Source organism: Varroa destructor, unplaced genomic scaffold, assembly GCF_002443255.2.
Source record: "Varroa destructor unplaced genomic scaffold, Vdes_3.0 BEIS01000004.1, whole genome shotgun sequence".
NCBI lineage: Eukaryota > Metazoa > Arthropoda > Arachnida > Mesostigmata > Varroidae > Varroa > Varroa destructor.
In genome coordinates, this window is record NW_019211457.1 from 1387313 (window position 1) to 1415072 (window position 27760).

Genomic DNA, 27760 nt, shown 5'->3' on the forward strand with positions numbered 1-27760 from the left:
TGTTACGGTCACTAGCGACTCACCGCTCGCCGCTGACTCTCCGATCATGCGGGGTTCAAAGCTGTCCTTGATTCCAATATCAGATATTGTTTAGAACTCAATCTACGCCAACCATTTCTTCTCACTCATCTCATTACTACACCGAAATTCCTTAAGGAGCAGAGGTTACAAAAAAACGACGACGACAACAACGTCGCAACGGAAAACGTACTGCCACAACACCACTAATACCGTCAAAATACGAACGCCGTAACAAAACAAAAGCCCTTCAATCATATTGCCAAAAGTGGTTCGGAGTCAGTTGTGCGCTGGGTTTCTGCAATCGATACATCAGCCCATGCTTTAACGAAAAACAGCTATCGTTACTCGCAGCAAAACAGCCCACAATAGAGCTGAAGGTGGTTGAGGTATCGCAATCGTCAGAAAAATGGCGCTAGCGGCAGAGGCTGCAAACAGTAAAGAACAAACAGTTATAGACGTAGTAATTGCGTAATGGGGGAGAAGGGAAGCAATTAAGTAACATCCCCTTCCATAAGATAACGCAAATGGGATTTTATACTATCGTTATGATGCTAGGTCGGATAAAGGAGAACTGAGGCGAAGCTGTGGACGGTTGTGTGCTGTTCGAAATTGGTGGGGAAGATTTGAAAACAGCCAGATTATTATTACACATTAAGCGTGCGAAACATAGAACGCACGCAAATTTCATTTCGGCCACCGAAATAAGTAAGTGCACGAAGATGAGCGAAAAAAACAAAGTGGGACCGGCAAATTTGTAAAGAGAAATGCGGGGGCTGTGCTACCATCAAAAGACGAAGAGCCATAGAGAAGGAACCGCTGCTCTAAGGCGTCAAGCGAAGTTTCTAATGCCAACGGTTCTAAACCACCTCAGGCAACGAGACATGGAAGGACTTGTGTTGTTTCTCGCATTTGCAAGGCGAATTTGTTTGTATTCGAGAGGTCTACCTACCAGCTTTCAACTGGGTGGCGAGACCTGCGCTCACTTGGTACGATCAACGTGGGTTTATGGTTGAAGACGCAACTTAGCTTCTCTAATGTCGCACAAACGATTGGTCGGCAGTAACCTACAACGACTACAGGTGCAGAACCCAGCTATTACCCAGATGGCTCGCACGCGGTTTGCCATCCGTCCACTATCTGCGTGCTGGTGTTTTAAATATCTGAAAGACCAGCAGTGGACCGAATCATTCCATTGTCAGCTCACGGCTAGCCTAAAGAACTCTATGGACTGCTTCGACAAATGTGTTAGACCCGAACTCGGGTAGACCCGCGCTGAGGCAGCTGCTACCCCTTAAATTGATTCAGCAGTTACTCACAATACTGACAGGTGAAAAAAGTGAAAGAGATAACGACAGAGCAAAAAACGAAAAGTCCTTTATTTCTGCCTTTCCCCGACACTCTACATACAAGCATGGGTGTACGCAGAGAGCGCCATACGAACAGGTTCTTCGCTTGGCAGAACCCATTGGGACAAATTGGACCATCTACAAAACTGAAATACATCACTCCCTTTTTCTTTTACTTTCCCCCTCAATATATTTGTCTCTTTCCTAACGCGTCTTTCTACCACCCATCTGCAGTTTAGACCATTAGCAACACGTTCTTTACTGGGGGTAACACTTTTCCCTTAATCCCTCGAAGTATCAGCACTTCAACTCGGCCTCTTCACAGCTGTCCCACGATCACCACCGTTAGCTACTTCGGGCGAATAAAGGCGCGGCTAAGGTTTGTCCTATTGCAGGTCCTATTACTTCTCGGGTCTATTCACAACAAAATATGTAGTGCTCGTGGCGAACTTGGTTATAGTGCAATAGCTGCATCCACAACACAAGGTGATACTTTTTTTTCTGGCTGACTGCGTACTACTTGCTAACAGACCCATGCTCTAAAAATGTCAATACTCTTGCTGTAAATGGCATTTCTGGGCTCATTTTTTTGCTGCACTTTTTTCGAGTTGGTCACGTGTGGAGTAATCTTTTCTATAGCCCATATTATATATAGAATTAGCTGTTATGATTCAAAACACGTGGCTATGAACCTTACCAAATTTTATGCCTAGTGGCCACGATTTGTGCTGGACCAGTTTTTTTTTCTCAACTTCAAGTTACCTTGCAAAGAGCCATGCTTAGTTCCTTCAATTCGTCTACCGTCAATAGGAGACATGGTAATTCTGGTTCTGCAGCGAAAATGCCTGTCAGCATAGCATACGATCATTTATTGATATCTAAAGAGACTCGAGGTGCTTTTAATTTCCCGTAAAGCGTTAGAACAAGTTAAAATCTTGTATTTGGTTTGCTCAAAGGTGTGAACATAGGCATTTCAAATACGCTAAAACCAGTTACCTTAAAACCTTCAACCGAAAAAAATTATAGTTGTATTTTAAAGCATTTTGAACGCCAAGAAATCACTCAATGATGTAGACTATTCATATCCACACGATACATTATATTGTTCTTATTGGGCGTCAAAATTGGACTCCACAACCGCACTGTACCTGCACGTTTTCGCATTGACGATCCTTTCTTCTCGCTTCTCTATCGCCCTGCAGACATCAGGCCAAGCCTTGTAGATGCCAATTTCCCACGAGTACTCCACCTCCAGCGAAACAGCGGTACGCTAGCAGCTTAAGATGCAATCTTCATCTGCCACTACATCTCTTTTTTACCTCGCCATACGTCGGCCGCCTTGCTAGCAGCCCTCAGGGGTTTTTCGGTTCTTCGCGCCAAATCTTCTGCTCGCCAGCTATGGTTGACAGTTCTTCGCGTTTCATCCACTTCTCAGATTGTAATCCTCTACGAACCTTGGCGATCCTGAGGCTAAGACCGAGCCCGCAGAGCCGCAGAGTCGCTGGATCAAATGACTCATTTCGTGCTCTACTCACTCTTCTCCGATCTTCTTGTCGTCCAGTCAGTCCGGTAACGCAGCTGATACTGTTGTCGTAGGTCGGCCAATTTAGCAGTTGGGTAGTGTGTCTTCACCTTGTAGCAGCTATAGCCATAGAAATATAAGGTGCTCGGGAAAAGCAACGAGCAGCAGCCCTCGGACCCAGATGAAGAGACCTGAAACCTCACGGTGGTCACCACCCCAACGTCATGGTTCTTACCACTGTTACTACTGCCTATGCCATTGTGTTAAAACATCCTATTAAACGAGCTGAGTCAAGTCACACATATATATATATATATATATATAAGAACTGGAGCAAGAGTCTTCTAATAATTTACAGAAAAGTCACTTGACAGTCGAAGAATCTTCTTTGAATAAATTCGTTATTATTGAAAATTACTGCAATCATAGGAGTATCTTATTTTACTTTAATGACATTACTTAACGGAAACTTGTGCTTCACCTATATATATATATATGTTTATTATCAAATATTAGCTGCACAGACTATGTACGATGCCGCATGCCACTTTCAGGGGATAACGACCATGTTATGCTACGGATGCCATCCTATAAGTCTTTTCTGGGCATTATTATGGGCAGATTCCTCTCTTGATACAAGATCTAGACGGAACAAACGAGGAGAACGGGCAGCTAGACTTGTCCGGGGCAGACGCCGCCTCTGTCTCCTCTCTTCTATGTAAATTGCCGAAATATATTCGCGCCACCTAACCACTGGCGGCGGCAAACTCGCGAGTCTCAGCGGACCTAACAGGCGCGATAATGTTCAGGAAACTTTGTCGTTCGGTAAACCTGTTCCTTTCTAAGTCAGTGTGTCAAACTTACAAAGTACATATTGCTGCTTAGGGTGGGTGGTATTTACATTGGTCATCTTGTACCAGACACCCTATAGATCGTGATACTAACGAATCAGATAGTACTCACAATGTTTTCGTTTCGAGGCGCTGGTAGTTCCGGCAACGGTAACGGCTTAATGCCCCACTTAATTGCTCAGTTACTTACTCATACTCACTTAGTCAGTTTCGAGGAAAATTATGAAAAAAATATATATCTTCGCTTATGTGCACAAATTGTTTGTGTTTGTTTCCATTAACACGAATAATTGTCAATAACTTGACGCGCAAGATCATCATATAGCTCAAACTTATTTTTTTGTAAATACTTTACCAATGTTTCACACTTTTCCTTCGGCTTTTTGGAAGAACGTTTTTTATATCGAAGTTAATTGCGAAGTTTTTAAAAATTCCGCAAACAATTATACAAAACGGTATCTTTTTGGCTATAGATATATTTGTCGTTTTTATATATATATATATATGTATAGTCAAGTCTAGGCATATACAAGTTTTCCATCGCAACATAACTAGACAGAAGATACCTACCGGAGAGCCTCTAGCCATGCTCATCTAATATATAAAGAACTATACACATAGCTTTTCCGTTATTTTATTACAAAAAAAAAGTCTTTTATGTTGTTGAGCTTCTTCAGTTCATGTCAGCTTGCCTCCGTTAAATGCACATTCATAGGACACTGCATATAGTAATGTGAAATAGAACAGGCAAAAACATCTTAACATTATTTGTGTATAAGCAAAAAAATCAAGCTTGAAATACCCTGATGTCGCTGTTACTAATTTCTAGTTGTCTGACTAGCGCCCTTTCTTTCGCTTTTATTCTATACCTTTTTCTCTTACTCGGGGGCTTTCCGACTTCTATGCGTTTCTTCACCGAGATTAGACTCTATCTGTACTGCTGATAAGCGCTTTGACTGGTACAGGTATTCGACCCCCCTATCGGCCTTTGGTGTTTACTTCTACTTAAGCGGCCGCACAATTCGACGTCCTTTATTTCAGTTTCTTCGCCCCGTCCTTTTGTTGGCTTGTCCATTAGCAGGCCACTTTGCACGTCCGAATATCTTCATCCCTAAAATTCCTTATTTACTTGTCCTCTCGTGGCACTGGCCTGTATATACTCAGACGCATTTACTGGTCACAAATCTTTTTTAAGCTCACTTTCCTTCTCTTCCGCGCCCTTGAAGTCTCTCAATAGGCCAGTCGGTATTCATATTGTTTTTAAAGAATTGAGCCATCTTCTTTTCCAATTTCGTTGATTTTACTTGTTTTCTACCGCTCGTTGCGTCCTGGCATATAACACCTAACCATGCTTTCGCTATATAGTTCTTTTATGTTCGTGTAAGTGCTACAACGGCTGTCGGTGAAATTGTGCATGTTCTTTCACCTATAGGTATTGCGGCCACAATACCATCCCAGCGCAGAACGACCCTACGTACTTAAAGGATATAATCCAATGGCGCCCCAGCGCATCCACGGTTTATGTAGGTCGTGTTTGAACGAGGATCGTCGTGCTGAGAAGCGACCCCTACGATGCACGTTACTGGTTTTCTAAAGCAAACCACAAAACTACAGTCTACAAAACCACTTATTGTGTCCGCTCTTTGCGCTGGAAGACTCAAGCAAAAAGTCGATGCTATGACTCAGACCAAAATCACGGTGTCGGCGTTAGCCACCCTTACACCGATACAAAATAAAACCCATTCGGCACGGCCGTAGCGTCGGTCGGCGTTGTCTCATCATCAACGAGCTGTTCTGCTGCCAATCTTCCAGCTGTTTTCCATCGTAGCAGCTTTTCTGCATGATGCCACGAAAGATACCTTCTACACGTCATTTTCGTCTGCTTTCTCCGAATCATCATTAGAGCTCTTTATCATTATAGGCATTATTCAACGAAAATTCGGCTAACCGGCGAGACAAGGAAACCAATGGCCGTGACCAGCCTCCACAGAGTCTGCTAGGGGAAGGCGAGGTCCTAGGGAAGAAGACTGCTATTCGAGCCGGTGTTTTTGTTGCTTCTATTGCTGTTACGATCACCACACTAACAACAACAACAGTATCTGCATTACAATCCTAAGCAATAACAGACAGTCTCAAGCTGCCTTTTGCTTCCTTGTAATATAAAAACGAGAGTGATAGAGAGAAAGCAGGGGAAGTAGAAATCGTAGGCGAATGCTGGACAACGGCCAAACGCCCAAGCATAGTGATTGACGGACCTACTAGCTAACTGGAACAATATCGGCACTATGACAGCAGATAGCACGCCGCGGGCCCCGTCCCGCCATAAGCCCACCAGCCACAATTTCATGGTATAGAACCCCTATAGTGTCCTGAGAGTAGCTTGCACCCAGTATTTCCATCCTGCTACTACTACTATTATTCTACTACAACCAGCGGATTCTGCCATTGCGGTGCTCCGCTATGGCCCCACATTGTCTCGGCTAAGGACCAAGGCACAGACGCAGTGTCATAGCGAAATCGAGAAACCTGAGTTGAGAAGTCAGGATAACGCCGTACAGCAACAATGGCGAAAGGAAAAAAGACAGAGAAATGGACGGACAGAAAAGGAAGGACCTAAAGTGCTTCTGCTAGTTGCCCCTTCGTTTTGTCCACGTTCTACCCGCCCGTTTTCTGTTGTCTGCCCTTCCTGTGTCTGCCTGCCCATCCGCCTTACCCCTTCTGCGGTTCTACGTTCAACTGGACACGGGCAGGACTCTATGCCGCTGCTACTGATGCCGCTTCGGTTCTTTCAGCCCGTTCAGGCCCTTTCTCAGCCTATTCCACTCGTTACAATGGTCGACCCGACGGAACGTCCAGGAAGCTCGTAGGAGGTGACACAAAGACCACTAAATCATCGCAAAATCAGCATCCCACCACGACCGGCATCATCGCCTCGAAGTCATAAAAGGAGAAACAGTGAGTCGCTGAGGGGTCGAAGGGTGATGCGTAGGGGCGTTAAGGGGAAGCTAAAACGAGCTGAAGGAGAACGGGTTGCAGCAACCCGGAGGCAAAGGACGACAAACTATGGAATAGGAAGCTCTTGTCCAGAGAGGACGAAAAAACAACATCAACAACGACGCCTATCTGCTTGCCGGAAACATGGTCCAGAACATAGGCAACTGATGTCACGATGGCGAATCCAACTTGTATCTCGCTAGCTACATGGCGATCGCAACAAAACGCACAGGTGCTTTTTTCTCGCATAGCTAGCAGGCTATAACGGTCGCAGAAATAGAAACGGCACAAGAATCGACTAAGTGACGACAGACATTTACTTTTAAGGAGACGAAAGCCGTCGTCTTTTTACAGCATAATATGTCTAACACCAAAGCATTTCTCTGGAGCCCAAGCGGACAACAAAACACGGGGCATCTTTTAAAGCTCTAAGCAGATAATAGAAAAGTCTAAGACAGAAAAGGCAGCTAGGCCAAGTCGTCTGGATCTTTTCTCCAGAACTGCTCCTATGAGCTTGTGGTATTATCCTAGTTTCGATCGTCCTGCTTTGGTGTTTGTTGCTCCAGAAGCATGGGCATCGATTTAAGTTTCAGAAGCTCCCGCAAGTCGCATTGCATTGGTCTCGGAGGCCTGCGACTCTTATTTTCGTTTTCTTTTTCTCTCTCTATGTATTTTATTCTATCTAACTTTCTGCCTTTGGCTCTTTATTCCAGCCGGTTCACAGTCTTTGACCGTCATTGTGCGTATAGCTGTAGCCCTTGGAGGATTCCGGCAGAAGTCAGTTTGTAGTCTGCACTTCGTAGTTTGGAGGTGGCTCAAAACTCGCATCAAATTTATCTGTTACAGAAACATCGGCAGCAGGGCCAGCACGACGAAATAACACAACGACGGTGACCAGCAGCATCTGTTACTGCCTCGTACTACGTGTATCGGCATTATCCTTTTTCCTTCTCAATAGTAATCCTACTACGTCGTGTATTTCTACTGCTCTGCGCCCACATGCTGGTGGCGTTCCCTTCCCCACGGGGCGGGACGCCCTTTCTCTCTTCCATTCCTTGTGTTCCCGCTCAATTCCCGCTGGCTTCCGCCACCACCGCCTGTTCTGCGCCAGCTGCCTATTGCTGCCGTTGGCGCTCATCGTTCGGTCGGTGGTTTGCTCGCCTGCTACCCGTCAGCTACTGGCAGATTCTCGTTTCCTCTGGTCTGCGTTGCGCTCTTCCCACTACCCCAAATTCCCGGCTTCGGTGTTCGTTACTCCTATTCGGCTTCTCGTTTGTGTGCTCCCAAGCACCCCCTTTATCGAACCAGTCCAGCCGAACCACTGCATCCGTGGCACTGCTGGCCTGCTCCCTGCTCGGTTTCCCCAGCCCAGACTTTCCGCCTGAACTCACGTCCCGCTAGGCTTCCTAAAAGATTCTCACCCAGAAGCTGTGTTCAATCCGCGCCGCTACCCGCCGTTGCCCCTGGCTGACTCCCCTTGCCTCTCCCTGTCGCCCCTTACCGCTCCCCCCTTTGTTCGGCTGCTCCCGCTCTTCCTCTTATAGCAGCAGCGCTTTCGTCATTGAACAGCCCCCGCCGCTGCCTTCGTCGCCTGCCTGCTTGCCTTGATCCTGCCTACGCGCTTTGCGGCGCTCCCTGCTCCTTTGCTGTACAGCAGCAGCACTCTGTCTGTGCAATCCAGAGCCTGCCTGGCTAGCTGGGTGCTCACAAAACTCTCGATGCCCTCAGTGGTGCGGCCAGCTGCTGCTGCTACTGCCGCCACCACTATTCTTCCTGACTGGCTCCCTTGGCTCGGCCGCCATCTTGTTTTCTACCCCGCGGCTTCTGCTGCTGCTGCTGTTGGAGCAGCACATCCACTGGGTTGGCTAGGACCGTCGAGCGGCGGTATGTGCAAAACGGCAGAGGAACCAAATCGAGGAGTGGTACGATTGTCAACGGCACAGCACCGATCCCAGTAAAAGCCGCATACGTACACAGACTGATAAACACGCACGCATCATGCAGTGGCAGCGTGCTAGGTATTGTGAGACGAGAAAAGATCGCCACTCCACGATATAAAACGCTTCGTAGAACTACCCCACTGTCATCTTGCTGCCACCGTCGTCGTCAGCATCGGAAAACCTTAGCCGGAAAAATCGTTTCGTCTATGTCTGAGAAGCTTTCGACGAGTGAAAGCCCAAACGAAGACGCGTTTTACCTTACGTCAAGTTGACGAGTGTTTTTTTAATTTAAGGTGCAAGCCTTAGGTCTCCCTCTTTGTCCGACCCTGTGTGCCGACCCTGTTCGCTGAGGGATTTTAGACTTTTTCGAATAAACCCTTGATCTATCGTACTGTCGTGGTGTATCACTCTCGTTCGTATCGATTGTATGGTGCGCAGATACTGTGTACAAATGAGTCCCGTGCTCCGTATGCTTTCATGTCTATCGCCGGTGGATATAGAGATAAGCACACTCGTGCCGAATGAAAGGTACCGTGACATTATTATTTTCGTTAATTCGTAGTCGACGTTTAGCGACATCCGTTGGTCTGAAAAAGGGTGAACCGCTGCTGAAGCGAGACATCACGGCACTGCCGCCGCTGTTAGTAGACAACCAACCGTGTACGTCCATATCGACGTTTGTTTCTCGTTTGACAGCAGCGGTGAGCAACTTATATCAAACAGACCAGTCTCAATTAATATGCTGCTAATGACTGGAAAGTAATGAGCGTGTAAACATATAGAGTGGGCAGAGTCTACTCGAGTCGAGACGGTGATTTATTGGGAACGAGGAACGGAAAAGGAGCAATGAGAGCAGGCAACGAAACGCTCCGTTATGTTCATAGGGTTCCTGCTGTAGGGGGACTGCCCACTTCGCTAACAAGTGCTACAACGAAGCTTGCACAAAATGTCCTCTGCTTGGAGGACTACCTGATAGCTACGGCCACAAAGACAACAGCTAATAATTTTTTAAGAAAGCAAGCCTATAGAAAGCCCGGTTCTTTGTGCTCGTAGAGGCAGCATTCTTGACACAGTGTCGAATGGCGCAGGTTTCTTCCGCATCTTCATCATTGGTGTTGACTAGTTCTTGTCGTTAGTGGATAGTGCGTTACGTGAACTGATTACAGGTGCGCCGTATATTGCCGTGTTTGATTGACACTGTGCCCCTTGAATCTAGTTAGTTATGCCATGGCCCGCTGAGGACAGGCGAGTACAAATCGTGGAGTATATAAGGCTTCAAGACTAAAATAGGCAATAAGTTTAAGCAAATCGTGGGTGTTGGTAGATGCAGGACACTCGGTAGTGGTGTGCCGTTGATCTTCTGTGAAATTCATCATCTATAGGAAAGCCTGCAGAGAATCCTGATAACGAATCACGGGTGCGGTGTAGACCCGCACGACTCATGGACGTCAAGCATGTGGGGTGAAAGCCCGGTAAGTATTAGCTCGTACAGATTTGGTACAATTAGGCTACATCTCATTAATGTTCGCTTCTGAATGCCGACGCAATGCAGGACCGAACCTTACATGTTACAATGTTTTGGATGGAATTACAATCCATATGATGGTACACCACTTCTCAGAAGTCAATCCTTTTGTCAATCTGTGTTAGTTCAGAGACGATGATCACTCTGTTCGCTCGTGCGTTCGTCAGTGCGCTCGTACACATAGATGCAACTGCGAACTCCAAACAAATCGTTAACTTCTCGCTTAACTTAGCGTTGTTAGCGTCTCGTGACCCGCTGGCAGAATAGCGAGCGTTTTTCTCTGAAACGGCAACCTCGTGGGGTTTGTAGCTTGTGAAAGTTACTTAATCGCTTTCACTAAGAGTGAAAGTTCCTACGTAGGGTCCGTACAGCGTCTGTGTCGTACTACGAACTGCCTTCGATCACCAATCGCTACCCCTATATAGATTTCTTGCTTTCGTTTCTTACATTTATAGTAAAACAGACGAAAAGGCCATCTAGTGCGTAGTCTCACTTTTTTTTCTTTCTCAGGTTCTCTTTCTATGTGTCTGCCCACCTATTGGCGCTCTGATAATTTCCGATTTGTAAGCGTCATTAACTTTTGATAGTGATTCTCCCATACACTTCATCGCTAACACCGCCCCATAAGCACAAAGATCGGTAGCCGGTTGTCGAACTTGGCGGTGGCAAGCGACTTTAATTGAACCATAAGAGTTCCCAGGACGGCTAAATTTCCGCGTCGTATTCTAACAAATTTCGAATAACTAACGTCGATTGAACTCACTTAGACAGGGGCCACTGTGGTCGACGAGACGTTCTGCTGTTGGATGCAACGGGAATCGAACAAATGGGATAACATGGTACGACACGGCGAAACAACTCCGACTCCGGGCCGCAATGGGCACGACCCGTGCGCGGAGCCCCCAGGCAAATAGGAAACGAGTTATTCGATCACACCACTTCCTATCGCTACCGCCAGCTTCCAACGCTGGATGAGAACCACTTGCATATAATAACATACGCATAGAAAGAAACCTGACATAAAATGCAGATTGCTCATGCAACGCTAAAAATCTTCACGTACAGGGTCTGGCTATTGATGCGTGAGTCTAATTGTGTTTGTCTCTGGTGTGTATGTGTGGGTGTGGGTGTGTGTGCGTGTGAATGTGAGTATGGGTGTGTGTGTGTGAATGTGAGTGTGAGATCCAATTTTAAGGCAAGAAGCCCCACTGATCTGGGGTTATGCAAGCTGAGTGAAATCAGAATGCGCAGATGTAAAAAAGTATCTACCGAGCGTTGTAAGCGACATCAACAGGATGCGAGCGTTTATCGCAAATAAGCCGAGCAGAACCGCTAATACGTATCTATATGTATGTATACATATATGCACACGGGACTGCCTCAACCAGTTGAAAGATGGTACCTGTACGCTAGGTCCAAAACGCCGCTGGTTCAAATGTAACAGCGCGCATATGTACACAATAGGTGGAGATAAGGAAAAGTATATATAATACACATACATCCATATACATATATGCATAGCTAGAAAATTTGTAATTGGCGCCTTTATAACTCCATCCTATCAAATCAATTTCTTTCTCGGTTACGTTCTAGTTGTGATGCTAATATAGACGGCGCAGAGGCGCTCATAGCGCCGATAAGCCGGGCCGATATCAAAAATCAACATGCCCCCACCAGGATCGCCCCAGGTGGGCAACTGGGTGTCAGGCCTCGAATCGTCTACGCCCTCCAGGTAAGTAGTAAAAAGTGGTATAAAGCTGGGGTATTAGACACAGTTGCAGTAGAAACCAGTCAGTTTCGTCTCTCTTATTATTATTATTGTGAAGTTACCATAATGAAAGATGCTTACCGCAAAAGATATTAGGCACAACGGAAGTTCGTTTGCAATCAAATAGTGCGTTGAGCTCAAGTAGCATAACGTGAAGCACTTCGTGTTCTGTGTTCTACAATCTTCTGATAATATGATCGTATATCCATTTCTTCATTGACTGCTAATGCTGACGTCGATTTGGGACATGCGGCGTGGTCGCTCACCGCTGATGAATGATGGCACAGTCATCCTTTGCGCCTGTTCTTTGTCCTTGTATCCCACCTGTGGCACGGCAGTTTTTACACGCTGGACTTTTACTGCTGTTGCTATCTTTTCCACATAACTAACAGAGGACGCTTACCACTAAAATGGATGGCATCTCATAACCTAGAGGCAGACCTAATGTTTGACGGATCTGCTGCAGGAGACGAAGAAGCTTCGATAAAGGGGCGAGTTTGGCTTCCCCGCTTGTTCAGTGGGTGCTCGCTGGATGAACAATGGGGCAGCCCCACCAAGATAAAGACCTAAGTCTCCCGCCGAATAAAGCCGGTACACGATAGTGCTCAATAGGAGTTCCTGTTTTGTAGCTAGTGTTAGCTGCCATGCATGAAAAGAAGACTGGAAGATATTGCACCATCTAGTAGCATTTGAAAGAGCACACTAGCACTTCACACCAAACGGAAGACTTTCCACTCAGGAATCTCGTAACGGTCGCAGCAGCCGCGGTAAAATAGGCCAGGTCTTTGTCTCTCAAGTCGGTATGCCCGCTCAGTATCGGCTCCAAAGAGCAAGCCAAGACCCAGCTGAAGGGACTAAACGGGGCAGGGCTAGTCATCGTAGAGGCGATGGTGGTAGGGAAAAAGCAATTTGTCTCACGATGCAGTCACAGTCAACGCAAAGTTGGAGCAACGTGGGGCACTGAAGCGCCGGGGATGGACGGAGTGGAGTAAAGGGATTTAGCTGCTCGATTCGTTTGGCCCGAAGTGGGTTATGATAGTGGTACTGGAATCCTTCAATATACGTATGATTCGTGGAGCGAAACGATAGAGAGAGCTTAGAGAGTTCAAACGTTACCTACGAATAAAGCAAGCCCTATCCGAGCCAAAGCAAACAGAACCGATCTCCTCAGTGTGTGACCGGCTAGGAGGCTCTTCGTGTTGAATTAAGGGCTTCGCGGAAGACAAAGCGGTGCTGCACGTAGTTTCGTAACAGTAGTAGCAGCAGCTATTGTAAAGGAAGTAAAAAGCTTGTTTTGCCCTTCGTTCCCCTTTCTCGGCGATCCACCATTGGACTATGCTCTCATCCATGATGAGTGCGATCGACGATAAGCATACAATGACGACGATGAGAACGACCTCTCAAGTGGGAAGAGGCTAGCTCTCTGAAGGATAAAGTACTGTTGCAACTTCCTACAGTTACTTTTTACTTGATTGTTCCGCAACTTCGGTTTTTTCTGTTTCTAACTCGATTGCCCCTAGAAATGTTGCATTGCGCTCTTACGTACCGATTTTATATGCATTATTAGATTTACATCACTACGTATGGTACGTGTATAACGTTAGTTAGACATTGCCTGATGTTTAGAATATTGAATATACCTTGAATTATAGAAAAGATTTGCTGTTTAACAAATGAAACATGCGTATGTTATTGGTTCGAAAACTAATGCTTCTTGGGAACGCCCAATGTGAAGGAGGTCTTGATTTGCGTCGATGCTGCTGACTTGGAACAGAGCGAAAAGCGCGATAATTGCAAAAATCGGTCGTTTGCCTTCTACATGTATGCACATATGCATCTATATATATATATATATATATATATATATATATAGATAACTCGTTGTTGTTTTTTCTGCCAGTTCTAGAGTATTCAACTTCTATTGAAACTTATGTCCCTCTATGTTTGGCAGACGCAGAGATGGATTCATAGGCCACTTAAACGTGTGCGTTAATGGGCAGTGATGCCTACTATCAGATATTTGCCCCTCTTTTCGCCAACGAATAAACTTGAACTCAACGTTGTCAATTGTAATAGGCCGAAAACGGGGTAGCCATTGAAATACGCCTGTAAGCGCGCTTGCCTTTTTGTACTTCCGACATTTCATTGCGTTACAAACAGCAGTAAAACATTGTACGCCACTAATGCGATATGAAAAAACAGTTATAGTTTTTTTTTAAGATAATTTTAAGCTGTGGTGTGCTTTTGTATATGGTAAGAACTTTTATAAATGTATTTTTCTTCCACTTACCAATTGCGCTTTAATAGAGAATTAATAAGATGCAAAACGACAATATCCGGTACCCTTAAGTAGGACGCTTAACGGTGTTAAATTGTACCGGGACGAATAAAAGTGCCTCTATTATCGCTGTGTACCTATTAATTTACTCCTCAACTGAACTGCTTCGGTCGCTTTCTTCCCGAAAAGGCTAAGGGTCTCTTTAAAAGTCGCTTAACAATGCCGTATTCGCGTGGCCTATAGTAGGCTTTACGGCTTTATTTCTACTTGTTGTTCTGAATTGTGGCGATGCCAATTCTAAGCAAAGATCCGTACATCCGACTTTGGGTGGGCGCCACCTTGGGCTCTATGCGATAGCAAACATCCAATTCACGACAACGTTGTTTTTAGGCAGTATCTGATGAATATAAAAAAGCAGAAATTATAAAAGTAAGTTCCCTATATAAACCCCGTTTATTTCTATTCTTTTTGCCTCTTGCATCCTCCGTTCCTACATATATATATATATATATATCTATTGACGTCACCTGCTTTATTATTTTTCTTGCTCTGCAATTGTTTTCATTTATTGCCGTCATCTTCTTTTAATTACAGGTTCGTCTGAATCGTTTCGTTCTAATTTACTTTTTACGTACGGCTTCGTGTGATCCTGATTCTTATCTGGTCTGCCATTTTCAATTTACAGCCCTATCGGCGGAGGTCTGGGTCGTCGAGGAGGCCCACGAGGACGTTTAGATGACTCTGAAGAGTCGCTAAGCTCTGGCGGTGGACGAGACAGCGGCGCTTGTCCCTCGAACGGTTGCGGGAACTGGCTCCTGCTTGTAACGACGACGGCGCTCCTCGCTCTGACCGTTTTGCTTGTCGCCAGTTTTCTTCAGCTCATCATGGCATCTGGCCATCCTCATAATAATTACATCAATAACGGCGGTTTGATTCCCATCCCGCAGATCAGTATTGAGACGATCGTGCAAAAGGTGGCCGGCTGGTTCGGCAGGACCGCGGACGACCCTGACAGACCCTTCCACCAGCATCCGATGGATGGTAATAACATCCCCGATGATTCCAACGAGGACAGTCGAAGATACCTTCAGGACCGTAGGCGTTAGTATTACTATAACCAAAGCATCAATAATTCGATAACTGCGGTAACGACGGCTATATGTTTACACGATATTTTGTAAAAGCAATAAGATCTAATAACACGCTAACGAAAACAGCGGATGAAAAGTTCGAAATAAGGCTATAAAAACTGAAGCCCATAGAATCAATATATCGAAAATAGACAGTTTACCCTACACCGATACCTGCTTGGTGGAGTCCTGAACTATATATATATATATATATAACCCGCTTCAATTTGGTTTATGAAATTATTGTTGTTCGAAGTATTTTTCTGAACTCGAACTAAGGCTTTGCCTTTTGCAGTTGGCGGCATGACGTCTAAGCTACGAAACGTTATAACTGGTTTCTCTCGCTATTCTCTTAATTTTGTCACATTTTTTTTGTTATAAAAAAATGCTCATTTTAAAAAAATAATAAATAAAAAAATTATTACATGTCGAGTAAATGTTTTCTGCTGAGTGAAACGCTCTGTCCAGTTCAGTACGATATTCACCGTCGTTACAACTCCATAAATTGATTACGAAAAATTAATTTTTAATTTAATTTTCTTTTTTTTTCCCTTTACTTGATAGAGACTGCTAGTAACATCTCAGCAATGTGACGTTGCAACAGCACTCGCAGCTGGTTACAAGTTCGATCGGTTACTCTGGAATGGAGTTTAGCTTAGGGTCCGATCAAGGGCTCGGCTTCCCCACCCTTCGTTAGCCCTTTCATGTAACAATTTAGAGTTAAAAAGGATCTAAATCAATATTACGCTCATACCAGTCGGAAATTGTTTTCAATATAAAGTGAGTGTCTGTGTATCTTCTACCTGTGAGCCTATGGGCGCGCCATATTTAGTTAAGGACCTAACAGGCCTCGAATTTCATTTTTATTTCAGGTTCCACTTTCGTACCTAATGTCAATGATTTCATCGCAAATGAATACGACAGCTGTCATAAGCTGGCCTCTTACAGAGATTTTTTATTCATACCCCACCCGAAACCGGTTTCCACACTCGGTTCTGGCTGGTTTTGTAATTTTTTTTCCATTAAAAAAATCTACGGAAGGAGACACCCAGTTCTCTATTATCACCGATCAACTAACGTCATATATTATATTTGTTAAATATCTACTAATCAATAAAAAAAGAAGTGCTCGAAGAACTTTTCAAATTGACGACGTTAACGATCGATCCCGGCTAAAACGAAGTTGACACTTAGCCGCTTGATTCCTTTATCAGGTTCTGCCATAATTTTATCGAAAGCTGTATCATCTATACAGCTTTCACAGAAAAGAAAAAACAGATAATAACATATACAGAAATCTTAGCTATACGGTGTCTGTGAAGCCTTTTACGCTTTGGTTACAGTAAATTAAGTCATAACAATAGCACGCCGACTGTAGTCGAGTCAATAACAACTGTAATTAAAATATCATTGTATAAATGCTGATCGTATAACGTAAGCCGACGACGTACTTGTAAAAGCAGACTGTCTTGAGCTTTGCATCCGAATTGATTGACATGGGTAAACCTTGTTGCTTCAGATTAACAACTCCCACCAACAGGAGACGAAAAATCTACCTACGTTCAATCCTGAATTTAGAAATTTATCGTTTAAGAAGGACAATTGCAGGTTTCGTTACGTTTTTACTTCCGTTTATACTACTTTAGTTAAGCATTGCTTCAAGCGGCTCGCTCCATACATCCAGCATTAAACGAATTATGTCTGTCGACGCCAGCTTTTGAACTTGGACTACTTTAGGTGGTCTCGAAGTTCTTTAGAGAAACGTAGTGGCACAGCAAGACACAAAACAAACTAAACGATTATCAACTTACGCAACCTTTGCTTGAATTGGATCGCGGCACACCTCATTGCTCTTTCGCTCTCTCTCTCTCTCTGTCTGTCTGTCTGTCTGTCTGTCTGTCTGTCTGCCTGCCTGTCTGTCTGTCTGTCTGTCTGTCTGCCTGCCTGCCTGCCTGCCTGTCTGTCTGTCTGTCTGCCTGTCTGTCTGTGTGTCTATCTGTCTGTCTGTCTGTCTGTCTGTCTGTCTTCCTGTCTGTCTGTCTGTCTGTCTGTCTGTCTGTCTCCCTCTATGGTATTAGCACTGCGCTAGAAAGAAACAAACAAAGTGCCGAAGAAGAAACAAAGAAAGAAACAAACCGAAAGTTTCTGCTTAGAATTAGACCGCCAACTTGGGTAAAAATGAATTTGGCGCGCTATTGTGCTACCATATCATGAAGATATCCCCTTTGTAAACTCACAGTCATATCACAGGGATAAACATAATTTAGGCATAACATAAAAGCGACACGACTTTACAAATTAGGTGGAATCACATTATTACTATTCATAACATTTTCGCGCGGCCATTTTTAAGCGGGTCATTTTTTCAGCACAAAATTGATATTGCGTGATGTGATCTAGGTTCGAGGATGGACGAAAACACATATTGTTTCGTGCTGAAAATGGCCAGCCGCCTCCAAGCGACGCCTAGCTACATCGACACAAATACACCTCTCGAACGTTATAGGTACCTTCTAGTAGATGCTTTCCACAGTTTTGTCCCCCTCCCCGGTTGGTCGTAGGGATTACCAACCCTATGACACAGATAGGTATCTATCTCACACCACTGGAATGAATAACTGAAAATGTACAACTCTTAAGGTATATGACTAGCCGAAACGGATAGGAGTGTACTATGTCGAAATGGTAGCATCCGGCAATCGAACGCATCCACCCAAACCAAGCCTTTACAGGGTTGATTGTAGCACCTTTTGTTTTACTAAAATCCTTGGCCTTTATAAAAGCTTTAAAATAAAGGCCTTAATAACAAGCAGGTATTTGAATGATGATCCTTGTTAGGGGACGCACCCCCCCCATCCCTGTGTGGCACCGAAAGTTTTGCTTACTTTAAACTACACAGCTGTTACATTGCACAATTTATACCACAATAGTGCACGACTCAGCGATTCACAAGTTTACATGTTTCGGACCATGAAGTAAATTTTCTACATATCACTCATGAGGTCATTGGAGCATCCTAGGTGTTTCGCTGCGAGTTTGGTAGGACAGTAAAGCTAAGGACGCCGATAACTTGCATGGCTTGTTTAAAGCGACCATCATCACGTATTTCTATACGGTATTTTGTAAAGTCGTGAATACATACTGTTGCTTTTAGAATTGCTGCTCATATTCACATGCTTGAAATAAATTCACTTACGTCACCATGTGAAAGTATAACATAAAACGCAAGTTTATGGTAGGCACAATATCTCTCAGAACACGACTAGCCCATCATTTATTTGTACAGACCCACCATATACGCTATTATTAACCTGACGATCAGTATGCTTTTGTTTAGCTTGCGACAGTGATTCGGTTAACGAAGCTTGTTCAGGCGGGCCTTGTAAAGCTACCTGACCGTGACTTACTGGTCCGCAGATTGATCTAATCAAAAGTGCCCTTTTGCGTACTGTCTATTTGTTGTATATACTCTACCCAATCGGTTATCGACCCGGATCATCTCCGGATCGTCCTGATCCTGCTGTCATCCAACTATGCCTGCTGCAACGCTATTATCGTCGTGTTCATCAATCGTCACATATCTAACCTCCGTCACATCCATTTTACACGACCGGGTGCGACCACGGCGGCCTATTCTACTGATAAAACCAACGTCCTTCATCTATATAATAAAAAAATGCTTTTATTTACTTAATCGACCGGTTCAATCCTCGAATGGCGACTTGGTGCTATCAAGCAGTTTTGACAAATCCATCGATACCACCTCCGCCCAATCCAGATGGTACGAATGGACAGGACGACAACGGGGATGACGATCCCCCAGAAGGATCCGACGAGGAACCCCCTGATCCGGAAGATGATGGCGATGATTCGGACGATCAAAAAAAAAATAATAATAACGGGTCGAACGAGGCCGACGGTGACGACGCCGACGATGATGGAGGTGGGGGTCGACATGGGGGAGACCGCTCCCACATCGGGGGAAAGTCGAATTGTGAGTATCGTTCTTATTATGAATAAAAATTACGAATGGAAGCTATCGCACTCGTACGTATACCGTAATGATAGGTATTAATATACAAATACTGCGTGAAATTTTTCTCTCAGATTCAAGTTCCTAAATAGACTAATATTGTATAGACTTGTTATTATGAAATTACACTCAGGATTATTGTCAGCTGTTCAAGTCCAAGGTCAAGAGGTTAGATTTCTATTGTGGTACTTGATAAATTAAACTACCTTTGTGCAGCCAATGACGTTATACAAGTTTGAAACTTATAGAACCATATAACTTGCTTTCACCAGTGTTAGAAGCTTGTGGCTTGCGAAATGTTCCTTACTATTCAATGGGATAGAAACAGACAATGTAGAGACCAATCGTAAAGATGAACTAAGAGTACGATGTTGACAAATAAAGCTTAGTGTATCTGTCACCCATGTAGATCCTCAACGGAATACCTAGTGCGAAACCTTGTTTTTGCCTTTCGAATAATCATACTGTGGCAAGCAGCCGTTATGCATAGCGATCCACTTGCGTTTAGAGTCATATTCGTTCTGCTCTATTGAGGGACATTGATTGTGGTCTGATTCCGCATCCGGCCGGATCGGTTTTTCAAAAAATCAAATCCGCTAAACATTTCTCTGTCTCAGTTCCAACGATACTTCAGTTTTATCAAACAAACGTTCCTAACGTTTTCACTCGTGGGTGGTGTTGAAAACTTGCTATAACGTAATGTAGTCTCCGAAATTATTTACTGACTGAGACGACGAGGTAATTGAAAAATGGCTGTTCGAGGAAAAAGAAAGATGATGGAAAAGTAGGCGAACACTACTGCCGTCGGTGAATATGTTATCAGATACTGAAAAGTAAGTTCTGTCTTACTGGGTACCGAGGGTAGCTACTCAATAGTGAAGTCGAAAAAACCTTAGGTAGTTTGCACTATTGATCTTGTTATCGAAGTGATCTGAAAGATTGGTGAGCTTATTTTTTATTCAACTCGAACCATGAACGTCTCGCTTCTGGCAGGGCAGTTGTCAGTTTCGCATAAATAAGTACATAGGAAGATATATTCAGCTGCGTCACCTTTGTAGCGTTCTTCCACCTTCTTAGCAGCAGCCGAGGATTGTCAGCGGATGAATCAAAAACAGCACCGAAAGACAGAAAAAAAAAAAACAAAATATGGAGCCCGAAGTCAACCGAGCATCGCTGCACTGAACCGCTTGCAAGAAAAACGTGCAGCGGCTTTCTCTAGCTTTCTTTTTGTTCGAAAAATTACTATGAGATAGCGCATAGTCAAACATATTATTTCTGACTGTGTTAGGTAAGCAAAGGTAGCATGATGGGGGCATGAATGGCTGTTCTTGTCACTGTTATTACTATTATCAACATAAAGATTTACGAAAAATATACTCATCATTCGTACATCTATCGTGTTGCTTGTGTTGTTGTTCCTGCGGCAGCGCGAGGGTCGCATTTGCACAACCCACCGTTCGGCATCGGCGGAGGGATTACCACGTTCCGACCGCGTCACGGCTTCAATAGCCATAATGATAATGGCCACGACCATCAGGAACATGGGGGCGGTCAAAACAACCCTTGGCGACCGCGCACAACCAAGCCGAGTCCAATCGACGAGATCCGCAAGATTAACAATGAGGACGGATGGAAAGCTCCGGGCCGGCCATATCCTCCGGTGAGGCCCTATCCGCCACATAGTGGACGAGAGTTCCACGAGACAACTAGCTCGTCGACGAGCACAACCCGGACGCCTTATACGACCGCTGGTTATAACGGCCTGCGCAATCAGAGCGCCCCCAACACATCAACTATGCGCGAACTTTGGTGTCATGTGTACGCAAACGCAGGTCTGCGTGACGATCAGCTGCGAACGCTGTCCGAACACTGTAGCTATCTGCTGGTCGATGGCGAAGTTCACCTGCAGGGCACTGGTCTCATGCCGAAAGTGATGTCTGACGCACAGATCCTTAACCGCATTCGTGGGGCAATGCCCTCATCGGTCAAGATTCTCCTTGCGACGAAGGACTTCGACTCAGGCTTCGACAAACTGCTCGAGGTGGATGACGCGGAGCCGGGGGTCGGCATCGGCGCTGGTGTCGCTGTGAGTGCAGGCATCGACGATGACGCTTTGCGGTCACGGGCCGGCGTCTCTGGGGGTAGCCTATCGCCGGGAGGCGGTTTGGCCTCGGGGGCAATTTCACCAAAGCGCGTACAAGCGTTTGATGCAGTGATTGGGCTACTCAAGCGCTACCAGGTGCAAGGATTGGCGCTGCGAGAACTTGAAAATGCCAAACATTACAATCTCAATCAAGCCGACAAGGGCGAACGGGCTCAGCTTCGTGCGAGGTGGGCCGCCCTTTACGTACAGCTAGCCGAGTATCTGGCCGAGAAAGGCTTTGAACATGCATTCCTCGTAAAACCTTCACTCGAACGTTACCGTGAATATTCTCTACGAAACATTGTCAACGAAGGCCTAGGTCCTGTATTGCTGACGAGTGGAGCTTTGCGGGCTGCTACAAGCACGTTGTGCGTCTCGCCCTTTAAGTGGATGCGGGATAAGAGGGTGATCACACAAACGAAGGTGAGTCGACCATCTTTCAATTTTGGCTTTTTTTTAAGGTTTTTGAAGATTTTTTTTATTTAAAAACTGTTTCCACAGCGAATAGCGTGCTGCAGCCTAAAATGTAGGGATATATAAAGAACCATAATAACAAGATCTATATACGATTACAGTGCGCCATATGATATCTCGCTAAAGTATAAATTCTAGCGAGGCAAAATGCATTGAGATCGTGCTTTAGTCTGTACGTCATATCTGTACATTGTTCCTGTCACCGTGCGTTGGTGTTAGTTCGTCGTCTCTCTGAGTTCATTAAGATTCTTCAATCGACGGGTTTGCTCAAAATTTACGTTCCTTGTTAATGTCCTAGCTGCGAGCATTCTTCAAACAACCTCTTAGAACGGTCTAGTACCACTCGTGTCGACTTTGTGCACGCGCTTCCCGAGAGCAATTCGACAATCCGATAGCTGTTCTGCTTGCCAATTTTACTTTGTCTTGAGCTGCTGTGGAAAGTATTATGGAATGATGGTTTTCTTAAGGCTCTCTCGCCCGTCATCGAGCCTTCGACAGCGTTCAACACTCTCAGTATTCATTCCTTTAGTACAGACTATGGTGCATGCTCCAAGAAAGGGAACACAGCCAAGGGTCACTTCATTCAATGTGTTTGCTATGAAAATAAAGTATGCTATTGGATGCTTTGAGATATTGTCTGTGATTAGCATACTGGCAGGCGCCACGTAGAGCGCCACGAATTAGTCGAGAAAACCTACCAATTTATCGATAGCTTGATGGGTAAATTACATGCTAGTCTTAGACACGCTGTGGTCTAGGTTTGAATTTGGGCGTAGACACATTTTGTTTTGAGCCGGGAGTCAGCAATACCGGGTGTGAGATTCGAAACATCGAGTATATGTTGCTTAGTCTCATCGTATCAAAAAATACTTCGAGTTACTAAAGCAAGCATGGTACTTTGCCTGGCCTTTTACGCAGTTAGGTTCAATGGGTCATGTACGACGTATGAATCTACCACCCGCGTAGCAGAGAGACGTTTATTGTGTGAATTAGCGTGTTTAAGAAGATACTGAAAAAGCATGTTGAAGCGTTTAAGGACATCCGATCTCAGTTGTAACTAGGTAATTTTCTCATGTTCCCTTACCCAAAATACCAGCATCACTTACAAACTAGTCGACAACTTTTCCTGGTGATTCGGACTTACTATTAGACCTACTTTGCTAGGCCGTCCGTACAATTGTAGATTACAGAGAATCAATACATAGCTGGTCACTTCATTCTGAAACGAACTCCTTTACAATACTAGCGAAGTGTCCCCGTTCCAATGGCGTATTTTATCGGTAACTTATGTCTGGCCGACGGTAATCGTTGCTTATTTCCCTATGGTAAAACGATGAATACCGTCTGTTGTATGCAAATGTTTTGAGCTTTTCTAAAGGTAATAACAGTTAATGTGATGTCCTACAATCATGTACCTCCATTCGACAGTCCTTGCCGACTAGCATTTTCGGTATATTGGCGCCGCTAACTGATTACTGAATTTTTAAATAGATCGATCACGTTGATTAACTTTACGTAAACATATTGGCTCTTCAAAGTATATCTAGCCATTTATTGACAGTAAACAATGAAAATTAATCAATGAATTAGAACAGTTCTGCTAATAGATTGCCGTACCTTGTGAAGTTCGTTCCATCTTATAAATTAGAACCTAATTCAATTCATAAATAAAATAGTTATTCGTAGATCATATATATACCGCGAAGAAGTTCGATATACATCGTGTGCATCAAGTGTGGCGGGTTTTGCTCATTGTTTCGCTGCACAGCGAGACGTAGCCTTCTGAAATTAAAGGTAGCAGAAGTTGTTCAGCTGTGACGCAGCTTTTAAGCCACTTACGGCCTGTGCGCTGGAGGTGGGGACGTCGAACGAGATCTAGATGCTGTGATAAAAAAAATTATGCGACGCTTCAATGTCCGATGACCTGCCATAGATCTCTCTGTCTGGAGACAGTGCAGACGGGAAAGTTGCACCGTGGACGAACGTGTAAATGGCCATATCAATACTCCTGATGTTTTGGGTAAGGTTTGGTAAACGGTTTAGCTTCGCAATTTTTTGGTAAGGCATATGTGAAAGGGAGGCTTGCCAAAAACGCTGCAAAAAAACTAAGCAAGCAGCCAAACCGAGAGGTAAAATTGAGTGTCAGAAAACAGCCGACCTAATGAAAGTCGAAAAGAGGATAGGGTGTAACTCTATCAACTTTTTCTACATTCATAAAGAACTGAGAGATTAGAGAAAGACAACTCTTGGCTGTGAGTAACGATACTACGTACTTGCCCGTCGCAAAGAAGCGTACTATCTACAAGTTACAAATTCCCTAGGGAAATTGGGCGACAATTTTTTTTTAGAAGCCCACTAGACGAGTAGGTAGCCACCTATTGAAAATAAGGTTTTTACATGCATTAACTTGAAATTAACGAAGGTTACGCTATGCAAGCGTGCCGCGAAACGCGTATTGAAAGAACATGTAAAAACTTATTGAAACTAAAAAATAGTTTTTCATAAAACATCACAGAAATAGAGAGCAACTTCGAACCGCATTTCCCATAAGTAGAACTGATACGAAGCTAATATTCAAAACACAAAAATGTGCTATCGAAGTCCGTAAAGTGAAGCATAGGTCCTCGAATTGTAAAGAACTACAAAAGAGAATGTTGAAAGTCTATTAAGAGGCAAGCTACTTATCCTTCAGACAAAATGTTTGCCTTCCACAACATATCCTACTGAGAATAGAAAAAATAAAAAAAACTTTTATCTAGTGGCTCCAGGCGTACTTATACGGTATAACTTCTTTAAGACGATCTTTCTTTACCAACAGAACGAAACGTGTTGAAAATCCATATTGAAAATGGATGGAAGATGAAAGTGAACGCGAATTCATACGTTTATGGAACAACTAAAAAAATGACAAAACTTCAGTATCCCTTAGGCTTTCTATGCAAAACAGCTAAGCGTCTTCTTTGACCATCCACCAGCGTACGGGAATGAAAAAGGCCACAATTCACCTTTCTCTGTCCTGTTCCTTTGGAATCGCTACTATTGCCTCTCTATGCCAGCGGTAGGAAACCTGCCTGGCTGTGCCCCTGTTTGAAGTTGCAAAGTCACTGTGAGATACCTATACCATCTAACGAGAGGAGCTACATTCGACCAACGTTGTATCAGTGAGTTCCGAACAGACAACCCATAAACAAACATATGCACAGAGAAGCTCGGGAGAGTTTCAGGGCTTCGGTGAAGAAGAAGGAATATAGTCGCAAAAGAGTTAAGGGCTTCGTCCTGAAAACTACTCGTCGTTGCAGTTGGGTTACCCTGGACGGCTCGGACGTGTTCGTCCCGCAGATGACGATGTACGCAACCTTAAACAGGCAAAATGTGGTACAACTTCTATGAACAGTTTGGTTCAATGCCGCGAATTCCGTCGACGATACAGTGGGTTACGTACGTGTTCACCAAGTTTACATGGCAGTTGGAGGTCTCGCCCGCCCAAAGGATGCTGTCTAAATAGCCTAAAGGGAGGACTCGCATTCAGTCTGCAAGCCAGCGCGTGGCGGGGATTACGAAAACCCCGCTGGTAACTGCTGTGCTTGTCGAAAGGCCACTTTGAAGAAAGACGTATAGGGAAAAAAGTCATAGTTTGCCCTTATCTCTACGTTCGCACTCTTAAATACTGTAAATTTAGTAAAAGCTAAAAGTTTAATTGGGCTGTCGATGGCCGCACGGTCGACCTGGGCTTTGCGGTGCGCTCAGCTTCAGACCGAACTGGTTCATTCGTCGCATAAAAGATCTCCAGGAATTTCAACCAGAGCACTTGCTACAAACTCGATAATGACACAAGCCACTGCAGATTCAACAATCGAATTGATAGCAAGCGAAAAGTACATCGTTGAGTCTGTTTGTCGGTCTTAGGGTCTGTGGGTCGGTTTGTTGATTCTAAGGCTGACAATATACAGTCCCAATCTTGTTCCACTGCTCAAACAGCAAAATTGCGGCGTCAGCAGCACCGCTTTCGTCCTTTATACTGCCACAGTAGGTTCGACTGAACACAAGAGTACCTGGACCTTTTTTGCGTAGTTGACCCTTCTGTGGATGTCTATGCAGTTATTCTTGGCTTGAAGCTCAACTGGGTTATGCAACGGATAAAACTGACCTGAGGGGCACGCTCGCTACCAATTTTTTTTTCAGTTTACTTGTGGTACACATTCCGTAATAGCGTCTGCTGCTAAAAGCAATGATTGAACGATCACACACTGGAAGTGAATGGTTAGAACTGGAGTCAAGCGCTGCATGACCTTGCTACTTCTTAAAGCTCTATAAGAGTACCGCTGCCAAGGGCTAACGATGGAACGATGGAGAGTGATAGAATTTTTACAAAACGTGACTCAATCGTTTCAAATGAGTTTTTCAGAATACAGAATGTTTTTTTTTGAGTATGTAGTAATTTCTAATGCATTTAAAAAAATATTTATTAACCTCGCTATGTCAACTTACAATACGATGAATATAGTCCGGGTTTGCCGCTTTATACTTTTGACACCGCGGTGTTCCGCACATCCGAGTTTTATGTGGATAAGTGAGTAACGACTGCAGCAGACGTATTTGTAACTTACAACTTCTACTATAATTCGCGTCCAATCGACAGTTTGTACAATGATTTTGTACCAGAATGTTTCTATACGTATATATATATATATATATATATATATGTATATATATGGTGTATCTGAATTCTGCTAATTTTGTTTGCCGCTTTGAACATGCGTCCATCCACTGTTCTTGGGACTAGAAGAAAACCAGCTCTTTTTAGAAGAAAAAACGGGATCATCATGGCGGAGAACAGTGCGCTGTTTCTATAATTTAAACGAACGCGCTCGACAAACAATCTTTACCAAGTATATATTCTTTATTTTTTGCTCGAAATCGGTCTTCATTATTACTGGTTTTCATGCGGCCCCTGAAGGATCCGAGGAAGATCTGCATGAGGCAAATCGGAAGATCCTCGATAGCGCTTACATTTTAAATACTTAGTAATTCATCAAAATGGTGCAAAAGAACATTTTTAATAAACCGTTTCGAAAAAAAGATACATTCAGTGTCAAATGGGCCGTTCTCACAGTTAACTTTTTTGTGCCCTTCTGTACGTTTTGATCTTTTCGGCGCTATGTTACTTTTAGGGAGTTTTAACTTACCATCATCCTAAAATTTAATTCCACTCGATATTTTTTTTGTCTGTAGCGTATTTGAGCGAAGTTAGTTGCAAATTAGAGGAAGAATAAAGTCAACCCAATAAAGGAGACTTTGTCTAAATATGATTAGTGAGTAGTTACACCCCAAGCTGAAGCTGTTATTTTGGTTAATTGAATGTTAGTACATGACACTTCTAGCCCATGCAAGTAATTGTGCTGAAATATCTGTTTTTATTTCGATGCAATCTAGAAAACAGCTCATAAGAAAAATCCATATTTAGACAGAGTGCCGTGGATTTATATTCTATTCCAACTAAAGTTGTATGTGGAAGACAACGGCTCGTTAGTTGAATAGAGATAACAATCGATCATTCTTCCAGGCCGTAGTAATTCACAACGCATGATCTTCTTCCAGTCTCACTGAATGCACAATACCATCTTCTTTGGCATCACTCTGATCTTTGCCAGAGTCTGCATGGCGCATTTTTCTTTGTTTTTTGTTTGCATATTATTGTCGTAAATGATAAATTTCTTTATTTATCGTGATATATA

General features: G+C 44.0%; 1 protein-coding gene across 4 annotated transcripts in view; it reads left to right on the plus strand.

The window, feature by feature from the left end:
* Positions 1 to 7860: 7860 nt before the first annotated feature.
* LOC111249588 (uncharacterized) overlaps positions 7861 to 27760 on the plus strand; it is a 34193-nt gene continuing 14293 nt past the window's right edge. Inside the window, exons 1-5 of one of the 4 annotated variants that reach the window (XM_086987138.1) lie at positions 7861 to 10146; positions 11793 to 11931; positions 14931 to 15346; positions 19112 to 19369; positions 20836 to 21974. In XM_086987138.1, the coding sequence (XP_086843264.1) occupies positions 11864 to 11931; positions 14931 to 15346; positions 19112 to 19369; positions 20836 to 21974 (1881 nt within the window). In that variant the 5' untranslated portion in view covers positions 7861 to 10146; positions 11793 to 11863. The remainder of the gene's footprint in view (positions 10147 to 11792; positions 11932 to 14930; positions 15347 to 19111; positions 19370 to 20835; positions 21975 to 27760) is intronic. The other 3 variants (XM_022803624.2, XM_086987139.1, XM_086987140.1) reach the window with 3 other exon arrangements.